Genomic DNA, 20,051 nt, shown 5'->3' with positions numbered 1-20,051 from the left:
AACACAGTAATAGACAATCTTGTAAAAGGAAATTGTTATGTAACCTTTTGAAAAAAAGCAGTTAAAAACTGAATAAAGACAGTGGCCTTTCCACTGGGCTGGGAAATGAAGACATCTCACATTGAGTCCATTGGGGGAACCTCTCCCCCTCACCTTTTCATAAATAAAACACACCAGGGTCTACTGAATCAGTCTGATCACAGTTTACATTGAAATCCAGCTGTCTCTATATCAAGCCTTTGTAAATCAAACACGATCCAACACTGTTGAGATAAATGAACAGACCACGCTTAAATGGTCATTAGAGAAAAATATTACAATAATATCAGGATTTTCCCTTGGAGCGATGCACTTTTCATTTGCAATCTGTGCATGTTTGTGCTCTGTATGAAAAACAATGAAAGGTGTTTTGGAAAGCTTTTGATCTTCTCAGCGTTTCAGGGCTGCATTTCAGATGTTTGCACAGGGAGTTTATTTGACCAGGCTTAGCATTGATTTGTTTTTTGACTCAGCAATGTGTTATTCCCACCTACAGCGCTTTTAGAAGCCTCCTCAAAGAAAAAAAAAAAAAAAAGGCCTGTCTGAATTGGAAGGAATTGGAAGGAATTATGTCACCAAGGATTGCATCCCGGTATTCAGGTTTAGAAACCAATGTGCTGTCTCTGTGCTGAAAGAGTCGCTCCATTCACACTGCTCCAAACAACAACAGCAAAGGACAGCGTTTAAAGAACTTGTATGTCAAGAGGGCTGTATAGAAACACAACTACTGCTATAAAACACAGGCCCTAGGTCAGACTATGAAAATAGAGGATTTCCATTTTGAAAGATTTTAAGGGGTCTTCTGACGGGACTCCCCGACCCTGTGCATAATATGTCTTCTTCTTCTTCTTCTTCTTCTTCTTCTTCTTCTTCTTCTTCTTCTTCTTCTTATTATTAATAATCGTATTTAAAATATGACAGTGACAAGCCCTGTTTTGTGTGCGGGTAGGCGAAAGCCGTCTGCTGTGTAATATTGTGTTGATTCAGCAGGGAGGGGGTTAATTTCCTCTCCCTGCCTTCACGTGTGGAATGCAGGTGGGCAGGAGATAAATGATCGCAATTGTCTCATTAGCTCCTGACCACCTACTATATCAGGTCTCGCTCTCAGAGTGTTAGTCTGAGTTGGAGAGAGACGGCTTGTATGTAAACTATAATCTGTAAAGGTACAAAACGACCGCTACTTACTTTGAGCCATCCTGAAGGTACTCTTATTGTTTGTTTGTTTATTTTGGCCATCAAGCCTTTTGTTTTTTTAATTATTTAAAAGTCTTTTGTTAATTTATTTTTGTATATGATAAATATACGCGCAGCAGCGCCATTTTGCCCCACATTCCTGTGTTTGAGTACTGCTTCCAGGGCGATGACATCACCACCACCACCACCACCATCACCACCAGCCAGCCTGTCACAGCTCCCAATACTGTTTAGAATTGAGTTGCAGAGTTTAGACACATAGTTTGAAAAGACACACACTCCCCATCTTATGGAATATTTTAATTGATTTTCATTTCACATTTTCATTTTGTTTTGTTTGTAATCATTCTGTTCATCCAATGTGGATTTTTAGATTTGTTCTCAATTACCACACTTATGTAAGTGGTAATTTGTAAGTAATTTTGCAGTTTTCCCATGCTTCCCATGCTTTTTTAATATGCTTTAAATATACCTCTGGGTTTTACAATGCTTAAGTATATGTTAGCATGCTTCCACTATGCTTCATTACACTTTGCTATGCTTTTACTATGTGAAAGAGCAAGCTTGTTTGGACAGTTCTAACTGCCAGACATCATTCCATTCAATTTAAATCATACAAAAGAAAAAAAGCAAATGCTGAAAATATGGACCTCATCTTGTACTGCAGTTTTACTCTGAATTCTCACATTCAGTACAGCCTGGTAGATTGGCACACTGGCAGGAACCGCTGTGTGGAGCTAATAATAAACCTGTGTTTAATTATTTACGTGTTGAGCCTGGAGTCCAGTAAATAAGATCCTGCATCTCCTCTTCAGGAAGGCCCTGGGGGAGGCAGACATGCAGATTGACAAGAGAAGCTGCACACAGATACACAGCACCACTAGCCACACAACTAGCCTCGTTAGAAATGAGCCGGACTGCGCTGTGTACACAACTGGTTTTTACAGGGTAGCAGGACACTAGTTATCAATGCTTCTCTTTGAAAGGAAAACCTGGAACCTGGAATAGAAGTCCTTTCTTGATCAATGTCTGTAAATGTTTGTAAGTAGATAAAGTGCACAGAGGCCTCATTTTATTCTTTAATAGTATTTCTACGAATTACAGCAGGTTAAATAGCAGTCCAAAATACACATTTAAAAAGGTTTAAACTCAAAACCAACAAAACAAAAATGGAAAATGTCTCATTACACAAGAGAGTTGAGTGGCAGAGCTGAGTGGCTCTCCTGGTAAAGACGTGGCTGTATGGTATGCAGGGTGAGTCATCTAATCAGGGGAGCACAGGTTTGCATCCTGGCAGTGCCAAATTGCTGGGGATTCAGCAGGGAATGTCACATGGACTCCCACAGGTTAGTGTTGTTTCTCCACATCACGTTCCACCAGACCCTACAGGCTAGGCTCCCGGTGAGCTCCTCTGGAGGACGGGGCTCCAGAGACCATTAGACCAGTGGTACACCTCATCAGACACAGTGAGGGTCTGTGGAAAGCTGTAAAGCTGAACTGTGAGCTCTGTTAAGACTAGTGTAGAAGTGGGGTCATTGTGATCGCTAACTGCTAGATTTTATTCACCAGCACTAATGAACTAGAAACCCCCCCCCCCCACACACCTTAATTATGTTTGTGAGAACCAAGCTCCCCATCCACCAGCAAAACAGCTTTACATTCTATCAACTCGTTAGGGAGAGAGGAATTAGCAGTCAGACAAAAACAGAATGAACAGAGCGATAAAGCTTCTTCAACTACAAATCCCCCTACAGCTGGCACAGTGCAATAACATACACCCAGGAGGTCACATGCTTATCAAGCTGATGTAGAGTGTTGGGCACTTGCTTTGAACAAGCTATAGGGAGCACAATGATTCAAGGGAAATAATTATGAAGGAGGCACTGCTGCTGTAATAACATGGTGAATTACCTATGAGTGACATCATGCTAAATAATGAGCTGACACCTCAAACAGAGTTTCAGTTGTAAAATAGACAAACATTGCCTTTGTCAATGTCTAGTAATAATTCCCCAAAGATGCACAGTGATCTTGATGAAGACTGGAATACAGATTCCCATGCCGGCACCCCAGTCCCACCCCTTTCAAATAAAACAATCTTTTCCTCAACCCTTTTTAAAGCCAGCTTTATAACAGCTAACTAATCTGGGACCTATATACTGCAGAGTCATTCATGTGACGCATCGCAGTGTTTCGATTGATTGCTGTTTTGATAATGCTAATTAATTTAGAAAGGTCAAAATGAAGCTATAATCACACTTTCTGTAACTAGACCTGTTTCAACTCTTATATTGTTTCATGTTGCACTTAAACTGCCACATTTAATTTAAATAAAGAGGCATTTTCAATTTAATTTAATAAGGAAATGTAGTACAGAAAGGCCATGGGACTACTTCAGCAGTATTCCAAAACCCTTAGTGACCACGCCCTGTATATTATACATGCTATTTAATCCATGAGTCCAGCAGTGTTCTAAACCCTAAATGACCTAGGAAGTACAAGTGTAACAGACTTTCTGGACGGCAAGACAGCAACCTAGTAGCACCAGTGTACAGTAGTACCAGGTGTCCTGTTTTAAAATGAAAATATATATCAGATTTTCATCATATTCTCTATATGGAAGTGCTCAATTAGTAAGATTTATAAAGGTTTTTTTTATGTTTGCTACAATCACTTTAAGGGATGAAAGGAATTTCCTGCATGCTCCTTCACTCATTCCTATGCACCGCACTGGATTCATCCCGGGACGGCTTCAAAAGGTCCTCATTAGCCCACTGTTTCCTTTCACTTTTGGAATGGGGTTAAGCAGCAGCCGACCTATATTTGCATTGTTGTGGGGCTGGGGGTGGTGGTTGGTTTATTTTGCGATAATTAACGGACCGCTTGCAAATGGCTGACTGCTTGCTCAGCAACATTAATTACAGTGCTGTGGGCCAGGGACCCGCGGGAATAAGGAGCCGCAAACCCAGCTGGTGCGTGCGGGAGAGCGGCGTCCCGGAGAGGGAGGGGGAGGGGTGTGTGAGAGGAGAGGGGCTGCACAGCACTTACTGTAACGTAACCCTACTGCCTCCTATTGATTACCTTGCATTAAAGTTTCGCTGTCCTAGCGAATACACAATTGCACAGTGAGGGATGGATCTGTTCAGATTTGTTACTGAAATGATCAGGTGGGAATGAGCCAAGCATTCAGGATCCTAAATGTGCTCTGAACTGGTTAAGATAGACCTCCCCTTGTGTTGCCTTGATTTCTTCCAATTATTGAATTGAAGACCTACAGACTTGCGTGAGACTTCTTGCTGTACTGGTCTGTTCAGAGCAGGAGACGTATAATTCAGATTTCTAGGATCATCTTTGTGGCACATCTCAAGGAAGTTCTTTAAACCAGGCTAGCTGAATTGCAACAGTGAGTTTAAAATGCAAGTTCAATGTAGTAATGTGCACTTAGTGTTGCTAACTGATGTGAACTCACTTATGATCTTTTTATGTCATTTGTGACGACACACTGTAAACAGGTACTTTATAATCATGCAACATGCATCAACTTATATTGGAAAACTCAGTGTTTTCTGTGTTTTCTACTCTTTTGGCTTCCTTCTGCATAGCCGCCCATGCAAATCTCACTGACATTGACGGGATCACTTGCCTGGCTAGGGATCAGTGCCAATGCAAAAGACTACTAGATGTTTAGACATTTGTGTTACTCTATGACACAATATTTTGTGACAGAGGAATCGTCTTCAAGGCTGAAAGACCAAAAAGCCATGCAGATGCATTTCTACTGAACCACCTTTCCTCCATCCCTTCCACTCTCTAAATAAATAAATAAGCCCCAGCACAGATCTGTATAGACGTTTCTCCCACACACAGGCATGATTATACAGTATTTTAAATGTCCTTTTATTTACAGTATTGCTGTGCTGTGTATTATATCCCTCTCTATCTGTCTCAGCCATATAAACACACTACGCCCACGCCTCCTGCCTCTCTGTGCTGTATCTGTTCCCTATAGCTGCTCTGGCTGTGATGTAAACAGGCAGTCAGAGAAGGTGCTGAAGCTGTGAATACCCCTTTCCCTCCCCAGCTCCCTGGCTCAGCACTGGTGCTCTGGTGTCTTGCGGTTCTGTAAAGAGAAGGGGGAGGGACTGTCTTTACTATCTAGGAGACCACTGCTGCTTCTCAGCATCTCTCCCCCTCCATATCCCTCCCACCCCCCCTCCCTTTCAACAGAAAAAGATGAGGTAATCCTCCTCCCAGCCCCTCTGAAGCGAGCAAGCAAGCGTGCGAGAGAGAGAGAGGGAGAGGGAGGGGAGTGAGCAGGAGTCGGGAATCAAAGATCTCAGTTGCCTAGGATGACAGCAGCAGCAAGAGCAGTAGAGACGCTCTTTTTGTGAGGAGATTTGCCAGGGATTTTACAGACCCCCAAGCTACGGACAGAAGTGGGATTATTTAATAGAGAGCGGATTCGACCCCCTCTAGCCGGCAGAGCTCCCCCTTTCCCCCCAGCATCATGACGGAGCGCTGCAGCCTGTGGAGTGCCATCTCGGCAGCAGCTTGCTGTTTCTACCGGGGATCGTTCATGCAGGTGCAGGTAAGAGGGGTGCCAACATGCCAGCCTACCGGCATAGCAACTGGCAAGCAAACTAGCTAGCAACCAGCTACCACTGCGTACTGGGATCTGGAGCGTGTGTGTGTGTGTGTGAGTCAGTGCACTAGGAAAAAGGATCTTCACCAGTAAATAAATCTTTGTTTTTTAAGTGTGAAAAATTACATGATAGATACCTTCCACCCTTTAGAGGAATAGATTTCTTTGAACAGGATTTTCAGTAATATTATCTGCCAGCGGAACAGGGCATTAGGATCATATTATCTTCCTGTTGAAAAGTGTGGATCATTTTAGACCATTTTGTCTAAGAGGTATAAGAGTAGGTAAAATACCTCCAACTATGTTGAATTCAGATATAATAGCATGACTTTCTAAGAACGTGGGAAGCATAGTCTTCATTGTGGAAATTCAGTATTTGTAGGATAATGGAAAAATGATGAGCCCACTTTTAGGGTAAGTCTAGCTTTAATTCCTGGTAAGTGAGATGTATAACATGGCCCTCTTTGACAGTTCATTGTATGTATGGCAAGTTGTTGCTCTGTGCACATAAGCAACTTGAGCTAAGAGTGAGAGCTTCTCCTATTAATAGGAATGCCTTAAAATGGTGCAAAAGTGGTCCACAGTGCATACTCTGTAGAGAACCAGTAGGGTGCACAGTGCATGCTCTATAGAGAGCCAGTGTAGTCCACAGTGCATGCTCTATAGAGAGCCAGTGGGGTGCACAGTGCATGCTCTGTAGAGAGCCAGTGGGGTCCACAGTGCATGCTCTGTAGAGAGCCAGTGGGGTCCACAGTGCATGCTCTGTAGAGAGCCAGTGGGGTGCACAGTGCATGCTCTGTAGAGAGCCAGTGGGGTCCACAGTGCATGCTCTGTAGAGAGCCAGTGGGGTCCACAGTGCATGCTCTGTAGAGAGCCAGTGGGGTCCACAGTGCATGCTCTGTAGAGAGCCAGTGGGGTCCACAGTGCATGCTCTGTAGAGAGCCAGTGGGGTGCACAGTGCATGCTCTGTAGAGAGCCAGTGGGGTCCACAGTGCATGCACTGTAAGAGAATCAGTTCCTTGATGAGATGTTTTAGAGATTTAGTACGAAAAGATATTCCACTGCAATTTCTTATTAAAGTTTTATCTTAAACAAAATAGTCAATCATTACCAGTTATTTTATCTTACGTCACACCCTAAGTTAATTAAAACTTGCAAATCGATGTTCTGATCTTTGTGTATCTTATGTTTTTTTATGCTTCGAAGACAGTAATGCTAAGACTAGATGTAGTGCACAATATTGCTGTCTGAAGGTCAGTTCTTTCATTGTATACAATAGACTGATTGAGTGCATGCTTCAGACATACATTTCCCTGGTATATGTTTCTCTTTGAGTGCTTGACTGTAAAGATCCAGTTTATCTTGAAGCCAATTCCTCCAAAACCTAGAAGAAACCAAGTCAAGTTAACCTAAGCTTTGGACATGCCTTCACCAGTTTAAGCTAATAGACATAAGAAGCTTCAGCCAACACTACGCAACACTACACAATGATGTGCCATGGGCTTTCCAAAAATAACAGAGCTTCATATACAGTAGCGCATTGGAAAATATAAGCAGTCAACTGAGCAAACTAAAATAATGAGAGGATTGTATTGGCCCTGCAAAATGTAGATGCGTACACGTATGCCGGGATTCTTTTAGTTTGAGTTGGATTGTAAAATATATTTGAAAATGTATTTTTTAAATTGGATGGTATGAAAGTAACTGATTGCTGTCCCGCGGGACCCCCTTGAATAACGAGATGGTGCTCTGTTGAGTTTAAATCCTGGGGAGTGAATTAATTGAGAGGCAAGAAATAGTCGTTCATTTTGAAATAGTGCGCGTTTAGGCAGTATCTGTAATTATGTTAATGCAAGTGCTTAATAGTTTCGGTTCATTTTTCGTACGATCATTCCCAAACTGGATGTGTGGTGTTTAACTATTGCTTGTGACAGCGTATCCTTCAAAGTGTCTTTAACTGGGATACTGAGCAGTCTTCTATTTACCTGACAGGCGGGCTGTGTGTCTCCTCCACCCCATGCACGTTCCTTCCACTGTAAGTAAAGTCTTGTCAGCTATTCCTTTGCATTCAGGGACACACTGATATGATCTGTAAATAGCTGTGAATAGCTTTACTGATACATTGTGCCTAATAGTCAATTTTTAATACTTTTATTTTAATTTTAATGATTTGTTTTATGATGGTATCGTATGCCTGGGGGAATGTGTAATTGCACTGTGTAATTGTACTGCCTTTCCCAATTAAATGATCACATAAAAAGTCTTATCCGAACAACATTATTCAAATAAAATAAAATACAATCTCTCTAAGTTTAATTTAATGACATTGCTGTCTGGGTGTTATACCTGTTATACTGATATTCTAGGTGATAAGTGATACAGGTGGAATAGTTACTTGGAGTGGCGGTATCTACAGTGCTTCCACAAAAGAATAATATTCCAGCGCCACCACACAGTGCAACAGCAGTCTCTGGAATCTCATTAAAGAAACAGGAATGCCACGGTGACAGAAGAACTCAAGGGCACCATCCACAATGCGTTGCACTGCAGGTTGTGGAAAAAGACGCTCACACGATTGACCATGCCAGGTCTTCTTTTTTTTATCTCCATTTTTGCTTCCATTATTAAAATAACTACTGCTTCCTGGTGCTTAATCCCATTCTGTGCTGTAGGTCACATGATCTAATTGCAGCTAGACCGTAGCGCAAGAATTCATTAAGTACCAGGAAGAAACTTGAGCAGTAGCATTGCGTTTGAGATAACTGTATATCGAGCAGAAGATCTTTAACTTAAGAAAAAAAGGGACCAGTGATAATGTTGCTGGGGCAAATACAATAATCCTGGGTAAGCACTTCACACACTGTGTAACACGCATTGCACTAAACAATGGTCATAGTGCTAACCCGAGGTTTTGGCATTTGCAAGGAGTTTGTGTGTCAGTGTGTAAAGGGACATCTGCTTTACTCTTGCGCACTCGACTGAGTCATTCAGAGCCTGGCTAGGGTGTAAGAAAACTGATTGCATAGGGTGTATCTCCACAGCATGTCTTTGCTGAAGTATCCACCCGCCAGACTGCCCCCATCAATGACTGCCTGCCAGTTTGTTTATCTTTTTCGTTTATTGTGTCAGTTGACGGATTTGTTTGACTCTTTAAATATATCATGCGTTCTGTTTTTCTGTTCTTTTAATGTCTACCCGTTTCTCTGTTTGAGCCGTGCGGTCTGCCACTCTCAATCTGCTTCCCAGTCTCGTCTGGAGGAATCCCGTCTTTTTGTCATCAAAGCATCTGCCTCTTATCCATCTGCCTCTTATCCATCTGTATGTCTGGCGGACCGTTTGTTTATTTCTTTTTTTTTTAAACCTTTTATGTACTTTAGTTTTGGGACAAGTATTACTCACTACTAGCTACTCTCACTGGGCATGTAAATGGAAGGTAGGTGGGTCTGGCAGCTTTGAAATACAAGGTGTCCCATGAGTTGAATGGAATGAGTAAGTCAGTTTAGTCCTGGTACTTAGAATGCTCCAGACAAGCTCAAAGCAGCTGAAAGCAGGTAAAGGCAGAATTAGAGAACAATGATAATAACTCCATATTGAGGCGACAGAACCCAGAGCCGCTCAAAAGGATTGCAATGTATGCTGACAACTGCAGAGATTCCTCTTGCCACTCTGTGATTCAGACAGACACACCCCTGCTTCTACTTTCAGCAGTAGAATGCCATATTGTTCTTAGCAGTTGTAACTGTTTCTAAAATCACTTTGAATCTACACGCAATAAAATAAAAAACGCCAGTTAAACTGAACAAAGTACACAGCCTGTGCTAGCTGTCCTGCCTCGGCGTTACAGACCCAATGAGAGCCATGGTCTAATCCCTTTCTTATGTGGTCATTGTTTGTCACGTTAAACCCCTCCATTCATTCATGAGTGTGGACTGAGGGGCTAGCTGACCTCTGTGCACTGGAGCCACATGCCATCAGCACCAGTTCTCCTCAATTCACAGAATAGACCTGGAGAAAATGTGATGAGCAAGGCAGAAATAACCCTGTAAGCGAGGAAAGTCTATATAACCCGTGAGGGACACATCTCTCTTTCTCACATAATGGAACCCTTTCTATCCTAGAGCTGTACAGTTGAAGCTGGTTTCATGCCTTTAGTAGAACTTGTATCCCAGATAGAAAACCAGCCTCTTCCTTTATTAGTGTGTAGACTTGAGAACCATACAAACAAAAGGCAAGGCCCAGAGCGACCAATAGAGTCGTATCTCAGACAAGCACCAACTGTCCATGGCAGGGCTATCTGGGGACTGTCCTGTCCATTTGTCCAGGTTGTTAAACCTTGTTAAACTGTGGAATAGCAGAGGGCTGTATTGACAGTTGCCAGGCTGTGTGTTTTTAGTTATTCCAGTCAGATGCAAGTGTCGTACTTAGCTCTTTTCTCAGTGCTTTGAGTACTCACAGGGCTTGAAGTTAGAGCCCCAGGGAGAGTATTGACAGGGACGTTTCCAGACAGGGTAAAGGGCAGAGGTCCTAACCTACCTATACATGGTAGACGGACGCATTTCACAGAATAAAGGGATGTTGATTATACTGTACTTACTTACATACATTTATTACATACATTACTCATTGTTGGAGGCACATATTTTGGATGTAGGTCCTAGTGAAGTAGATGATAATTATAGCTGTGATTTTGAATTTACAGCATGGTAGAGTATTTATATTATTGGTATAGAGTATAATATATAGTAAAGATTGATCTGGATTCATTCATGATTTGATATTGATTTGATACAGCCCACTGAAAAGTCTGTGCTAGATGGAAAATATGTTGCATTAGAATTAGCTGTACTGTTTAATTATTCTCAGTAAATGATGTAAAATATATGACAGGATGCTGTGTGTATGTTACAAGCTGATTTTCATCTACTCCGGGTGAAAGCGGCCAGTAGTTGCTCTGACCAGTTGTGGAGTGGGTGTCAGCGTGCATCGCACAGCACCCTATACGCTATTCTATATACATCATTTCTGTTTTTTCTGAACCAAAATGGCTTGAGGGTAAAACAAACATCCCATTCTGAAAATGGAGCTGGCACACACTGCACTGACCTGCAAGAGTAAGCCTCTGTGGTTTAGAGGGTTAGGGTTTATAGCACGTGTCCAGCTGAGATTTTGCCCACACTGCTATTCTGCAGGCTCACTGTGTCATAATAATTTACAGGGTATTAGAGGGGCTTTGTTTTGTTTTACCGTGTGTAAAATGAATGGAGACAAAGAAAACATGCTTCAAACTTGGAAGCTTTAACACTTTTTGGGTCTGTAAGCTCAGTGTATAGAGTGCAGGGCTGCAGTGTGGAAGGGAGCGGGTTTGAGTAGCTCAGTGTATAGAGTGCCGGGCTGCAGTGTGGAAGGGAGTGGGTTTGAGTAGCTCAGTGTATAGAGTGCAGGGCTGCAGTGTGGAAGGGAGCAGGTTTGAGTAGCTCAGTGTATAGAGTGCAGGGCTGCAGTGTGGAAGGGAGTGGGTTTGAGTAGCTCAGTATATAGAGTGCAGGGCTGCAGTGAGGAAGGGAGCAGGTTTGAGTAGCGCAGTGATTAGTTTGAAAGGTGTGGGAGGATTTGAAATAGCCAAATGTTTCTTTAGTAATGCTAAATATTTTGTAGTGCGAGCTCAACGCATATTCAGTGCACAGCTCTTCTTCACAGTGCCAGCTGTTGAGAGAAGAGGTGTGAAATAGGTCCCCAATGGGTTAACGTCTGTGTTAGCACTATCGCTTTTCTTTTTATTAGCATCGCGGCTGACACAAAGCAAACCCCTGCATGAATGAAAGTGACATTTCAGGGCTGACGATAGCATCTGCAGAAGCAGCCAATAGGGGCCACTCTGACAGCCGGAAACAATGACATCATTTCTAGCCAACTGCAGCACTCGAGAGAGACTTTGCAGCAGGCTTGGCAGGGGAAGGGGGAGGGTGGAGACTCTCGAAGCTGCAGTGTAAAGTATAGGAGAGCGGTCCTACAGTGGTTTGCAAGAGGATGCTCTGTGTTAAATTTGGTCTTACATAGTGCATACAATTAGCTTGAAGTACAACTAGTTTTTAACAAACTAAACTATTGTCACACTTTACTGTGTGCCTAATATACAAAGAAAGTGACTCTGTTTTTTAACCCACAGCGGGTTATAGTGTTATAGCGCACACGCCCATATGTATGTCTCTACACTTTTTATATATACTGTGTAAGGAACTGCTGATCCAATTGTGAGTACAGTTGATTAGGAAACTCTTAAGCAGTTATTGAGAAACATCAGAATTGCTTAATATTTAGCATCTGCATAAGAGGGAATGCAGATAGCTGTGTTGTGTATCTCCAGCCATGGAGGGGCAGGATGCCCTATCAGATATCCAGGGCTAAGAATGTTTCTTTCACAGCTTCACATAGTTTATATCCCTGAAGCTGAGATTCATTTTAATGGCTCAGGTAGACAGAGAAGCACCCAAAGTGAGATAATGATATCTATCTATCAACTGCATTGACTAACCTGTCTACAAACCGTATTGATCTGTCTATCTGCCTTATTGATCCTCAGGACATCAATCAATCGTGTGTTTCTGTCCTGCTTATTTGTCTGTGTTTATCTGTGCATCCAAGTATGTCATTTAAGGATGAGGGAGGTGATGCGTCAGCATTCATGATGCAGACAGAGCAAGGTTAGGGTTTGTTTGCATGTTTAAAAACTAGAAAGGACAGAAGAGATTGACAGGCAACATTGTGTCTGTAGAGTAAACATAAACGCCCTGTGTTATTCATGTTTGCCTAAGCGATCTTAAAAGAAGTTTGTATATCGACAGACATAGACTGTATGACCTTTTCAAATTGTAAGCATAGATAAAACCCTGTGTAGGTACTGTATGTATTTATGCATGCATGTAAGGATATACATTATATAGTAGACGCTGATATTCATTTCTTGAAATTTCTTTGAATCAGATAGTTTGTATCGGATAGAAATCATGTAATATTAAAATTAGCTACACTGTTTAATTATTCATATTCAATCATATATTACAACTGTAATAATCTATGGTCATAATGTATTATAACACTATAATATGTGTCTCAAGGTGGTTATACGCAGTTATGCGGTTTTCTTTGTTCTATTTTTTAAAATGTCTCTGAATTTTATTATTATTTGTATGAGCCGTTCAGAGTCTCCATCATTCATTCCTTGGTTGAATTTCTATGTCTTTATTTGAAGAGTATTTTAATAGTACTGAGTAGCTTTAAAACAAGTGAAGAAAATGGCTGTGGTTTGTTTCTGTGCGCTACAGATAGAAAAGCTTGATGCTGCTCAGTATGTATAGTTATTGTTATTGGCAGACATTAACAGTCACACATCTAGAACAGGGTGTTAGCTACATAGCGGGAGGCATGGCAACACATAGCCAGCACTTTTCTGGCCAAATGACCACTTTACCCCCCCCCCCCGTACACACAAACAGGTTAGCATTGATGTGCACTTTAAGGCACACAATCCATCACAGCCTTGACCTTTCACCTTCCACCTCACGACCTTTGAAATTGCCTGTTAATGGGATCCCAGCTGGAAAAAAAATTACTCACGTAAGATTCCATTATCTCACCATGAAACCGGCTGGATCTGTCAATGGACAGGATTTCATTGTAGACTAAGACAGCAATCTCGAGGCTTAGTCCAGTGGTCCACAATTTTTTAAAGAATCTGAAATGGGATTAGAACTCAAGGCTCTTGGGTTTTGCTGAAAAACAATTGTATTCTGTCTGTAAATTTAAAAATTGCATTTCCATTTGCATCTTAACTTGAAAATTTACCCTAGAGTTAACATGGATGTATAGGTAAATACAACGTGTATATATGTGTAAAGATATCAATCGTTTTTCTTCTTTTTGCAATTCCTAATACAAATGTGTACTGTATGTAATTTCTTTGGCATACAATTGGTATGAACTGTTAATTGAGGAAAATGTATAATAAGTAGGTGTATTCAGGTTTTTTATATCCATTAAGAGCTGGGTTTTGACCATTATAAACCTATCCACATACCCTGTTGGCCTCTCCCCAAGGCAATCACTGAGTTGATTTTAGGGCAGTTCCTTCAAGGCTAAAGGCTGTATTTACCCCCTCTAACTTTAAAGTTGTTTTTATTTTACTGCCTACATCGCCCTTGTAAATAAAACATTCATTCTACTGCTTCCTTCACCCAACCTCCATAAAACTCTCCACCAGCTAGCGACTAGAGGGGGTTGCCATGGAAACAGCATCCCCAGGTGAGGCCTAGCAAACTCCACTGGGAGGAAGCAGAGCCTAGGCCTTTCCTGGTTCCTGCTCACAGCCTCCAAGCTTTATTACTGTCTGGCTTCATCATTATTCATTGCTTTTCTCTGACCCTCTGGAGTGGGTCAGGAAGAGTCTAAAGTGGCCCCAGGGTGGTGCTTTGATTTTCGGGAAGGGGCGGTTCAAGACTGAAATAGCCATTTGATGAGTTTATTATCAAAATTTCAACCCACTTCCCCCTTCTTTTATGGCATTGTATGGAATCCTTCTCCTAGGAAGTCAGTGAAGATGACCTACTTATAAAGCCTGCTTGGTGAACTGCTTCTAACAAGAGCAATGAGAGTTGTGCTGCTGTCTTAGAATCACTTTATAGCCTGGACAATTAGTGCCATGTGCTGGTGTTGCTGTACTCATAGTGAAAGTGTAATAGAGCATAGCAAAACCATGGTAAAGAAAAGGTATAGTAACGCAGATTTAAAAAAAAAAACATGGTAAACTATGAGTGTTTTAACAAAAATCCATCAGTGTCTGGGTATCAAAAAATGGGCTGCCAAGTCCTTTGGTGTATCTGTGATTTCAAATATAAACCACTGCTTACAATTCAATTAGAGAATTTAACAAGTAAAAATATTACACTTAAAAAGCAAGTAATGCCCAACATGTAAGGTTTCAAAAGCATGTGTAGAGTGTTTACTAGTAAGATGAAAAGGATTTTTTTTGGTGTGAAAATGTAGATAAATGCGTTCCAAGGTTCATAGAATGAGGAGATTAGAAACGTCCTGAATGTACTAAGCCTTTCATCTGGCACTGTTTTAGATTGAACTGATCTGTACTGTAGCATGCTGTTATGTGCATATGAGATTGTGAGCATGTGAGTGAGTGACCTAGCCTCGCATAATCTCCCTGTGATGGCAGGTTCCAGGAAAGCAGTACACAAAATGCAGGAATGCGAGGCAAAAACTGTATGGCTGAACAGTGTTTTATTAAACAAAATGAAGACTTTTAAAAAAATAAAAGGGCACAAGAGCCAACCAAAACAGAGCTACAGTACAGAAAATAAACAGAATGAATACCTCAACATAACAAAGGTACAACTCCAACCAATCCTAATGAGCCTGGCGCTGGGCTTATATAGCAGGGGGTTAGGAATTAAACTTACAGACACATCACACACCTACTTTAGCTTCAGCACAGCTTCTTGTTTGTCATTTGCTGTTTCCTCAGTTTTGAGTTGGAAGGTTCATTTTTTTCTTTTTTTTTTAAAAAGGGCCCATTGCGCTACAGGGATTAATCACAATATTGATTAGGAATCTGAATAAACCTGGGTTCAGTTCAGCCCTACCTGCTTATACTTGAAAAGGACCTCCAAGGAACACAAACCACACTGCTGTTTGGTGCTGGTGGCTCAGTGTTGCTGGAGGTTTTAAATTCCTGTACATATCAAACATAAGACTGGAGGCATTTCCCCTTGACTTGACTAATTTAAATCCAGTACATTCTTCCCTTCTCTCTAACCCCCAGTCAAGAAATCAATTCCTTTATTTAAGCATTTAGTGCAGGTTTGCATTTACAATGGTGACCCAGCCAAATAAGGGCACAAAAGCATCTGAATGATAAACACAGCAGTACAACATGAAACCAGCATGCAGAACAGGGTTCAATTTGAAATATTTAAAGAAATACCAAAAAAAAACAACAGCTTGAGATTAATACGAGAGTTACACTTGTTAAAAACATAATTGTGATGAATTATTATTTAGTTAGTCTAATAATAAAACCTCTCCTTCTCTTTGTGTTAAAAACTTCAAGAATTGATATTTACTATCAAACAGGTTCAGGAGATGTTGCTGAATGTATTGCATTTAATTACGTTCCGCAAAGGGAAAAAGAGAAGCGAATGAACGTCAGATTCAACTGATTAAAACAAGCATGCTGTGACACACATCCCCTGCCATAGCTGTAAATAAAAGCCGTCAGTATCATGAGAGTATGACATACAGCTGGACAAAAAGATCTCCTCTAATAAGTTGAGCGAAAGAATGTCCTTTTCAAGTTTCATTGTAACTGGGTAAGCAGTTGTCTAGATATAACAATTGAAGTCAGATAGTCAGCCAGCCTTAGCCCCTCATATCGATCAATAACCTGTGCTAAAGAATACCCTTAGCAAGTTTATGTTAAATGTGTCATATACACATGCAAGCCCACCGGCCTTCCTTTGTAATCTTTTTGTTTCCTTTTCTCAGGTTATGTAGATTTTTCAAATACAAACTATAGACGTTTAACTGCTGCTTCCAAGTACCTAATCCCGTCTTCTTTTGTCCGTCATATGATCTGATCTGAATAAGTCTATTGGCATGAATCTGAAATTCCAGGAAGCAACAGCAACTCTGAATCTGTCATATTGTATTTAAGAAGAAATCTATATATCTGCATTACAGTAGAATCAGCAAGCACAATTTGATATTTAGCACAGTAAAGGGGTGATAATGTTGCATATGTAAGGAACGTTGATTTTAAAGTCTTGGTAATTCCTTTAAGTTACTTCTTACTGTGTGTTCTGCAAGCTGTTCTTTCGGTTGCAGCCAGATAATTACAGTAGATGTTTGATCCCACTGTTTGACTCTTGAGATGGGTTGGCGGTGATGTCTGCCTCTAGCAGATCTTGCCAGCATTTAAACAGTTTCAGTACACATCTTTGGCTGTACAACGAAGGGTTAAATCCGAGGCCTGGTCCCCTGACAACAGAGATCAGAGGTGTGCTGAGTCAGCCAGCGATGTGACGCCATTAACCTCATGAATTGGATCGTTTATCTCCCAAATTAATCAGAGGCAGCAGTAAAATATGTTTTATAGCTGGATTATTTGGGAGAGGTTCAGGAGATAATGACCTTGCTTGCCAGTGTGTTTCTTGTGCAAAAACAAACCCCCACTCAATATAGATCCCAACCACAACGGCTGCAACTTCCATTCGCTTTCCTAGCTGTTTAATCTCTTTTTGTGCTCTATGTCCTGTTTAACAATGCATGTTATTAATGCATGTCATGTTAAGGGTGCTTTTAGAATATTTTGGTTTGTTGGAAATCTGAGATATGGGTGCCTTAGTGGCTCACCTTGTAAATGCACGACTGAGTGGCTTGCTGATGGAGTCATACAGTGAGGTGTGTGCAGGTTTGCGTCCAGGCTGTTCCAATTAACAGTCTTAGATGGTGCGTTAGCTCTGTCGCTCGTGCAGTTAGGAGGGCAAAATGTATCCCAGGTGTAAATCAGCAATTAGCTTTCACAGGGATTGTAGGATGCCCACTGATCTTCAGCTCTCCTAAACTGTTGTGGGGAATTGCTGCAGTGGACATTTTAAGCTGGGGAGTAAAACTGGAGTAAATTTGGCACACTAAAATTTCTAAAAGATAAAATAAAATAAATGGGAAAAAAATTCTGAGATATTTCATCTACAATCCCAGAAAAAACACAACCCATCATTTCACAGGTTAACATTGCCCTGCTCACCTGGACTAATTCTGCCTGAATATTAATTCAATTACTGTGCCTTCCCGAACTACAACTGGCCCAAACCCCTTAGGAACACTTATTCTAGCTCAACACTTATACACAATTGCTTATCTATAAAAAAGAAAATAAATGCTTTTATTGTCGAGAGACTGGAAATGTCTTCCACCAGACGCAATTGTAGTCAGCCATACACTAGGACAGAGTGCGTCTCTCCTAGTCTTGTTAAAAGCTCCCAGTCAATTTGCTAGAGCTCTTTTGTATAATTTCTTGGAGGCTCATCTATAACCCCTCTGATTACTTCACTCCTGACAATGATGTAGCAGCTAGCCACACTTTGCCGCATGTTTTCTTATTATGCTTGGCAATTTGTCTTTCGAGCGTATGGGTCTCTGTTCAATTCTGTTATGTTGTTATAATAAGTCATTGAGTTTGTAAGCATGAACTGAAGATTGATTGATGAGACCTCCCCTCGCTGGCCAGCTGCACAGCATACTTGAAGACAAGATCTCAGTGGCGATGCCGAGAATAGAACTGCTCATTACCCGAAAGGCCTAAAACACAGTCCATGATTGTATTCCAAAAGTGTCCATCGGAAAACAGTAACAATTCAACACAGTTATCATTCATATACATCTTTGCAGAGTGCAGTGTGAGTGTTACACGGTTAGTACTTTAAGCATTTTGAGTCGGTTCTCTTAATGATTAAAATTCAAACATATGGTAGTAGAAAACAATATTATACTTTTGTGTGTTGTCCTTTTTATTGTGGTATATGGAAGTCCCCCATTTTACAACTGAAATGATGTTATATATAATCAATCATGTCCCAGCTGTCACAAGTGATTTCCAATCTTTCTCAATCATGTTTGTGGTTTATCATAGCGCTATGTAAAGCATTGCAGTTGGAAATCATCTCGTTTCTCCACTGGAAAGCAATGTAGATTAAAAGCTGCAGTCCCGCAGATTCGCTTCAGCAGTCTTTTCACTTTTCTTTTATTTCACTGAGCCGTGTCACAGTTTAAACTGCGTCTACAGAAGCAGAGCTGTGTGCTGAGGCCCTCTGAAGTGGCGACGCCTGAAATCTGCGCTGAGGTAGCCTTGCAGTCTGTCTGGAGAGTTCCTAGCGATTGAGGATACAGAGGGGACCTGATCAAGCTGCCGACTGTCAGAGCATCTGCTGTGGAAGAGACGAGCACTGCAGGCTGCATTAGCACACTGAGAATCTGTGTGTCACAGAGCTCAACAACAACACAGAGGCTGCCATTTACCAAGCTCATTGCTGTTGAAATTTCAAAACCTTTTTGTTTAAATGTAAGCAAAAGTGGCGATGGATCTCTGCCAGTGTTTCCCTTGTAAGAACTTCCCATTGTAAAGTGTAATAAAGCATAGTTAAAGCATAGGTAAGCATTGTAAAGACCAGCGAAGTATAGTAAAGCGTATTCATGAACATGGCAAACCAGGAAAAAATATGGTAAATTCAAAGCTTAGTCATGGGTAATTCATGGTAAAACTGCAAAAATACAGTGAAATAATGCCATGGTTACCTTCTTAAAAATCTTTTGTCATTTTGAAGTAAACCGGGTGTATATTGTAAACATTGACAACATACAATTATTTGAATATTATTACAAGTATGTTTGTTTCACTTTTAAAATAACATGGAAACCACTTGGCATTACTATAAACAATTTGTCAATTTTTAATTGAATACCTAAAAAAAAAAAAAATTATTAAATAACAGCCCAATATACCGTATTAGATCATGTTCAGTTTTTAAAATAACATTTTGTACATTGTATACAGTTCAGATTTTTTTTCCATAAATAGACTTTAAAATACCAAGGGTGGTTTTTAGATGTTTTATGAATGGCACATTTAGTCTCCAGTGCTGTTAGCCCCTCATTATGTACAGCCATGGAATTCCTTGCTGTGCCTTATGATGTGATTGGGTTAGTGAAGAAAAAAATTATATCTACAACAAAACAGTCAATCTAATGAAGGTGATATTTGAGTTGTGAATCATACCTCCTCTACAGAGAGAGACACAGACTGTAACAGGCTTCACCGATCCCATCCCTGTGCTGTACCTGTCCATGTGGCTAGATAAACAGACAGACGGTTCTCTTGATGCACAGGCTCTGACTGACCAGATTACAACCACCGACAGCCCTAAGGAGAGGCCAGCGGCTGAGGTTTCCCATTGAGGCATACGGTACTCATTTGGGAAGAGGCGCTGAGTCGATAGGCTTAGGCTAACGGTTGTGATGAGATAGGGGGATCTGGCAGGCTTACATCCTAATCTGTGCCGCTAAACATTGTGTGAACACAGAGATTTGTTTGGAAGAGACTAGCAGGTGCTGAGGG

The 20,051-nt window shown here is 41.1% G+C and overlaps 1 protein-coding gene across 3 annotated transcripts in view; it reads left to right on the top strand.

Annotated features, from left to right (window-relative positions):
* Positions 1 to 20,051, top strand: part of LOC121307071 (SH2 domain-containing protein 3C-like) — a 74,047-nt gene that overhangs the window by 33,432 nt on the left and 20,564 nt on the right. The window contains exon 1 of one of the 3 annotated variants that reach the window (XM_041239179.1): positions 5,557 to 5,821. The exons of the other annotated variants lie outside the window; for them this stretch is intronic. Within the exon in view, the coding sequence (XP_041095113.1) occupies positions 5,741 to 5,821 (81 nt within the window). The 5' untranslated portion in view covers positions 5,557 to 5,740. Of the gene's footprint in view, positions 1 to 5,556; positions 5,822 to 20,051 lie in introns of those variants that run through there. 3 annotated transcript variants of the gene reach the window in all.

This window comes from Polyodon spathula, chromosome 52 (assembly GCF_017654505.1).
Source record: "Polyodon spathula isolate WHYD16114869_AA chromosome 52, ASM1765450v1, whole genome shotgun sequence".
NCBI classification, from domain to species: Eukaryota; Metazoa; Chordata; class Actinopteri; order Acipenseriformes; family Polyodontidae; genus Polyodon; species Polyodon spathula.
Note: the sequence above shows the minus strand (reverse complement) of the source record. Positions and strands in the feature narration are given on the sequence as shown.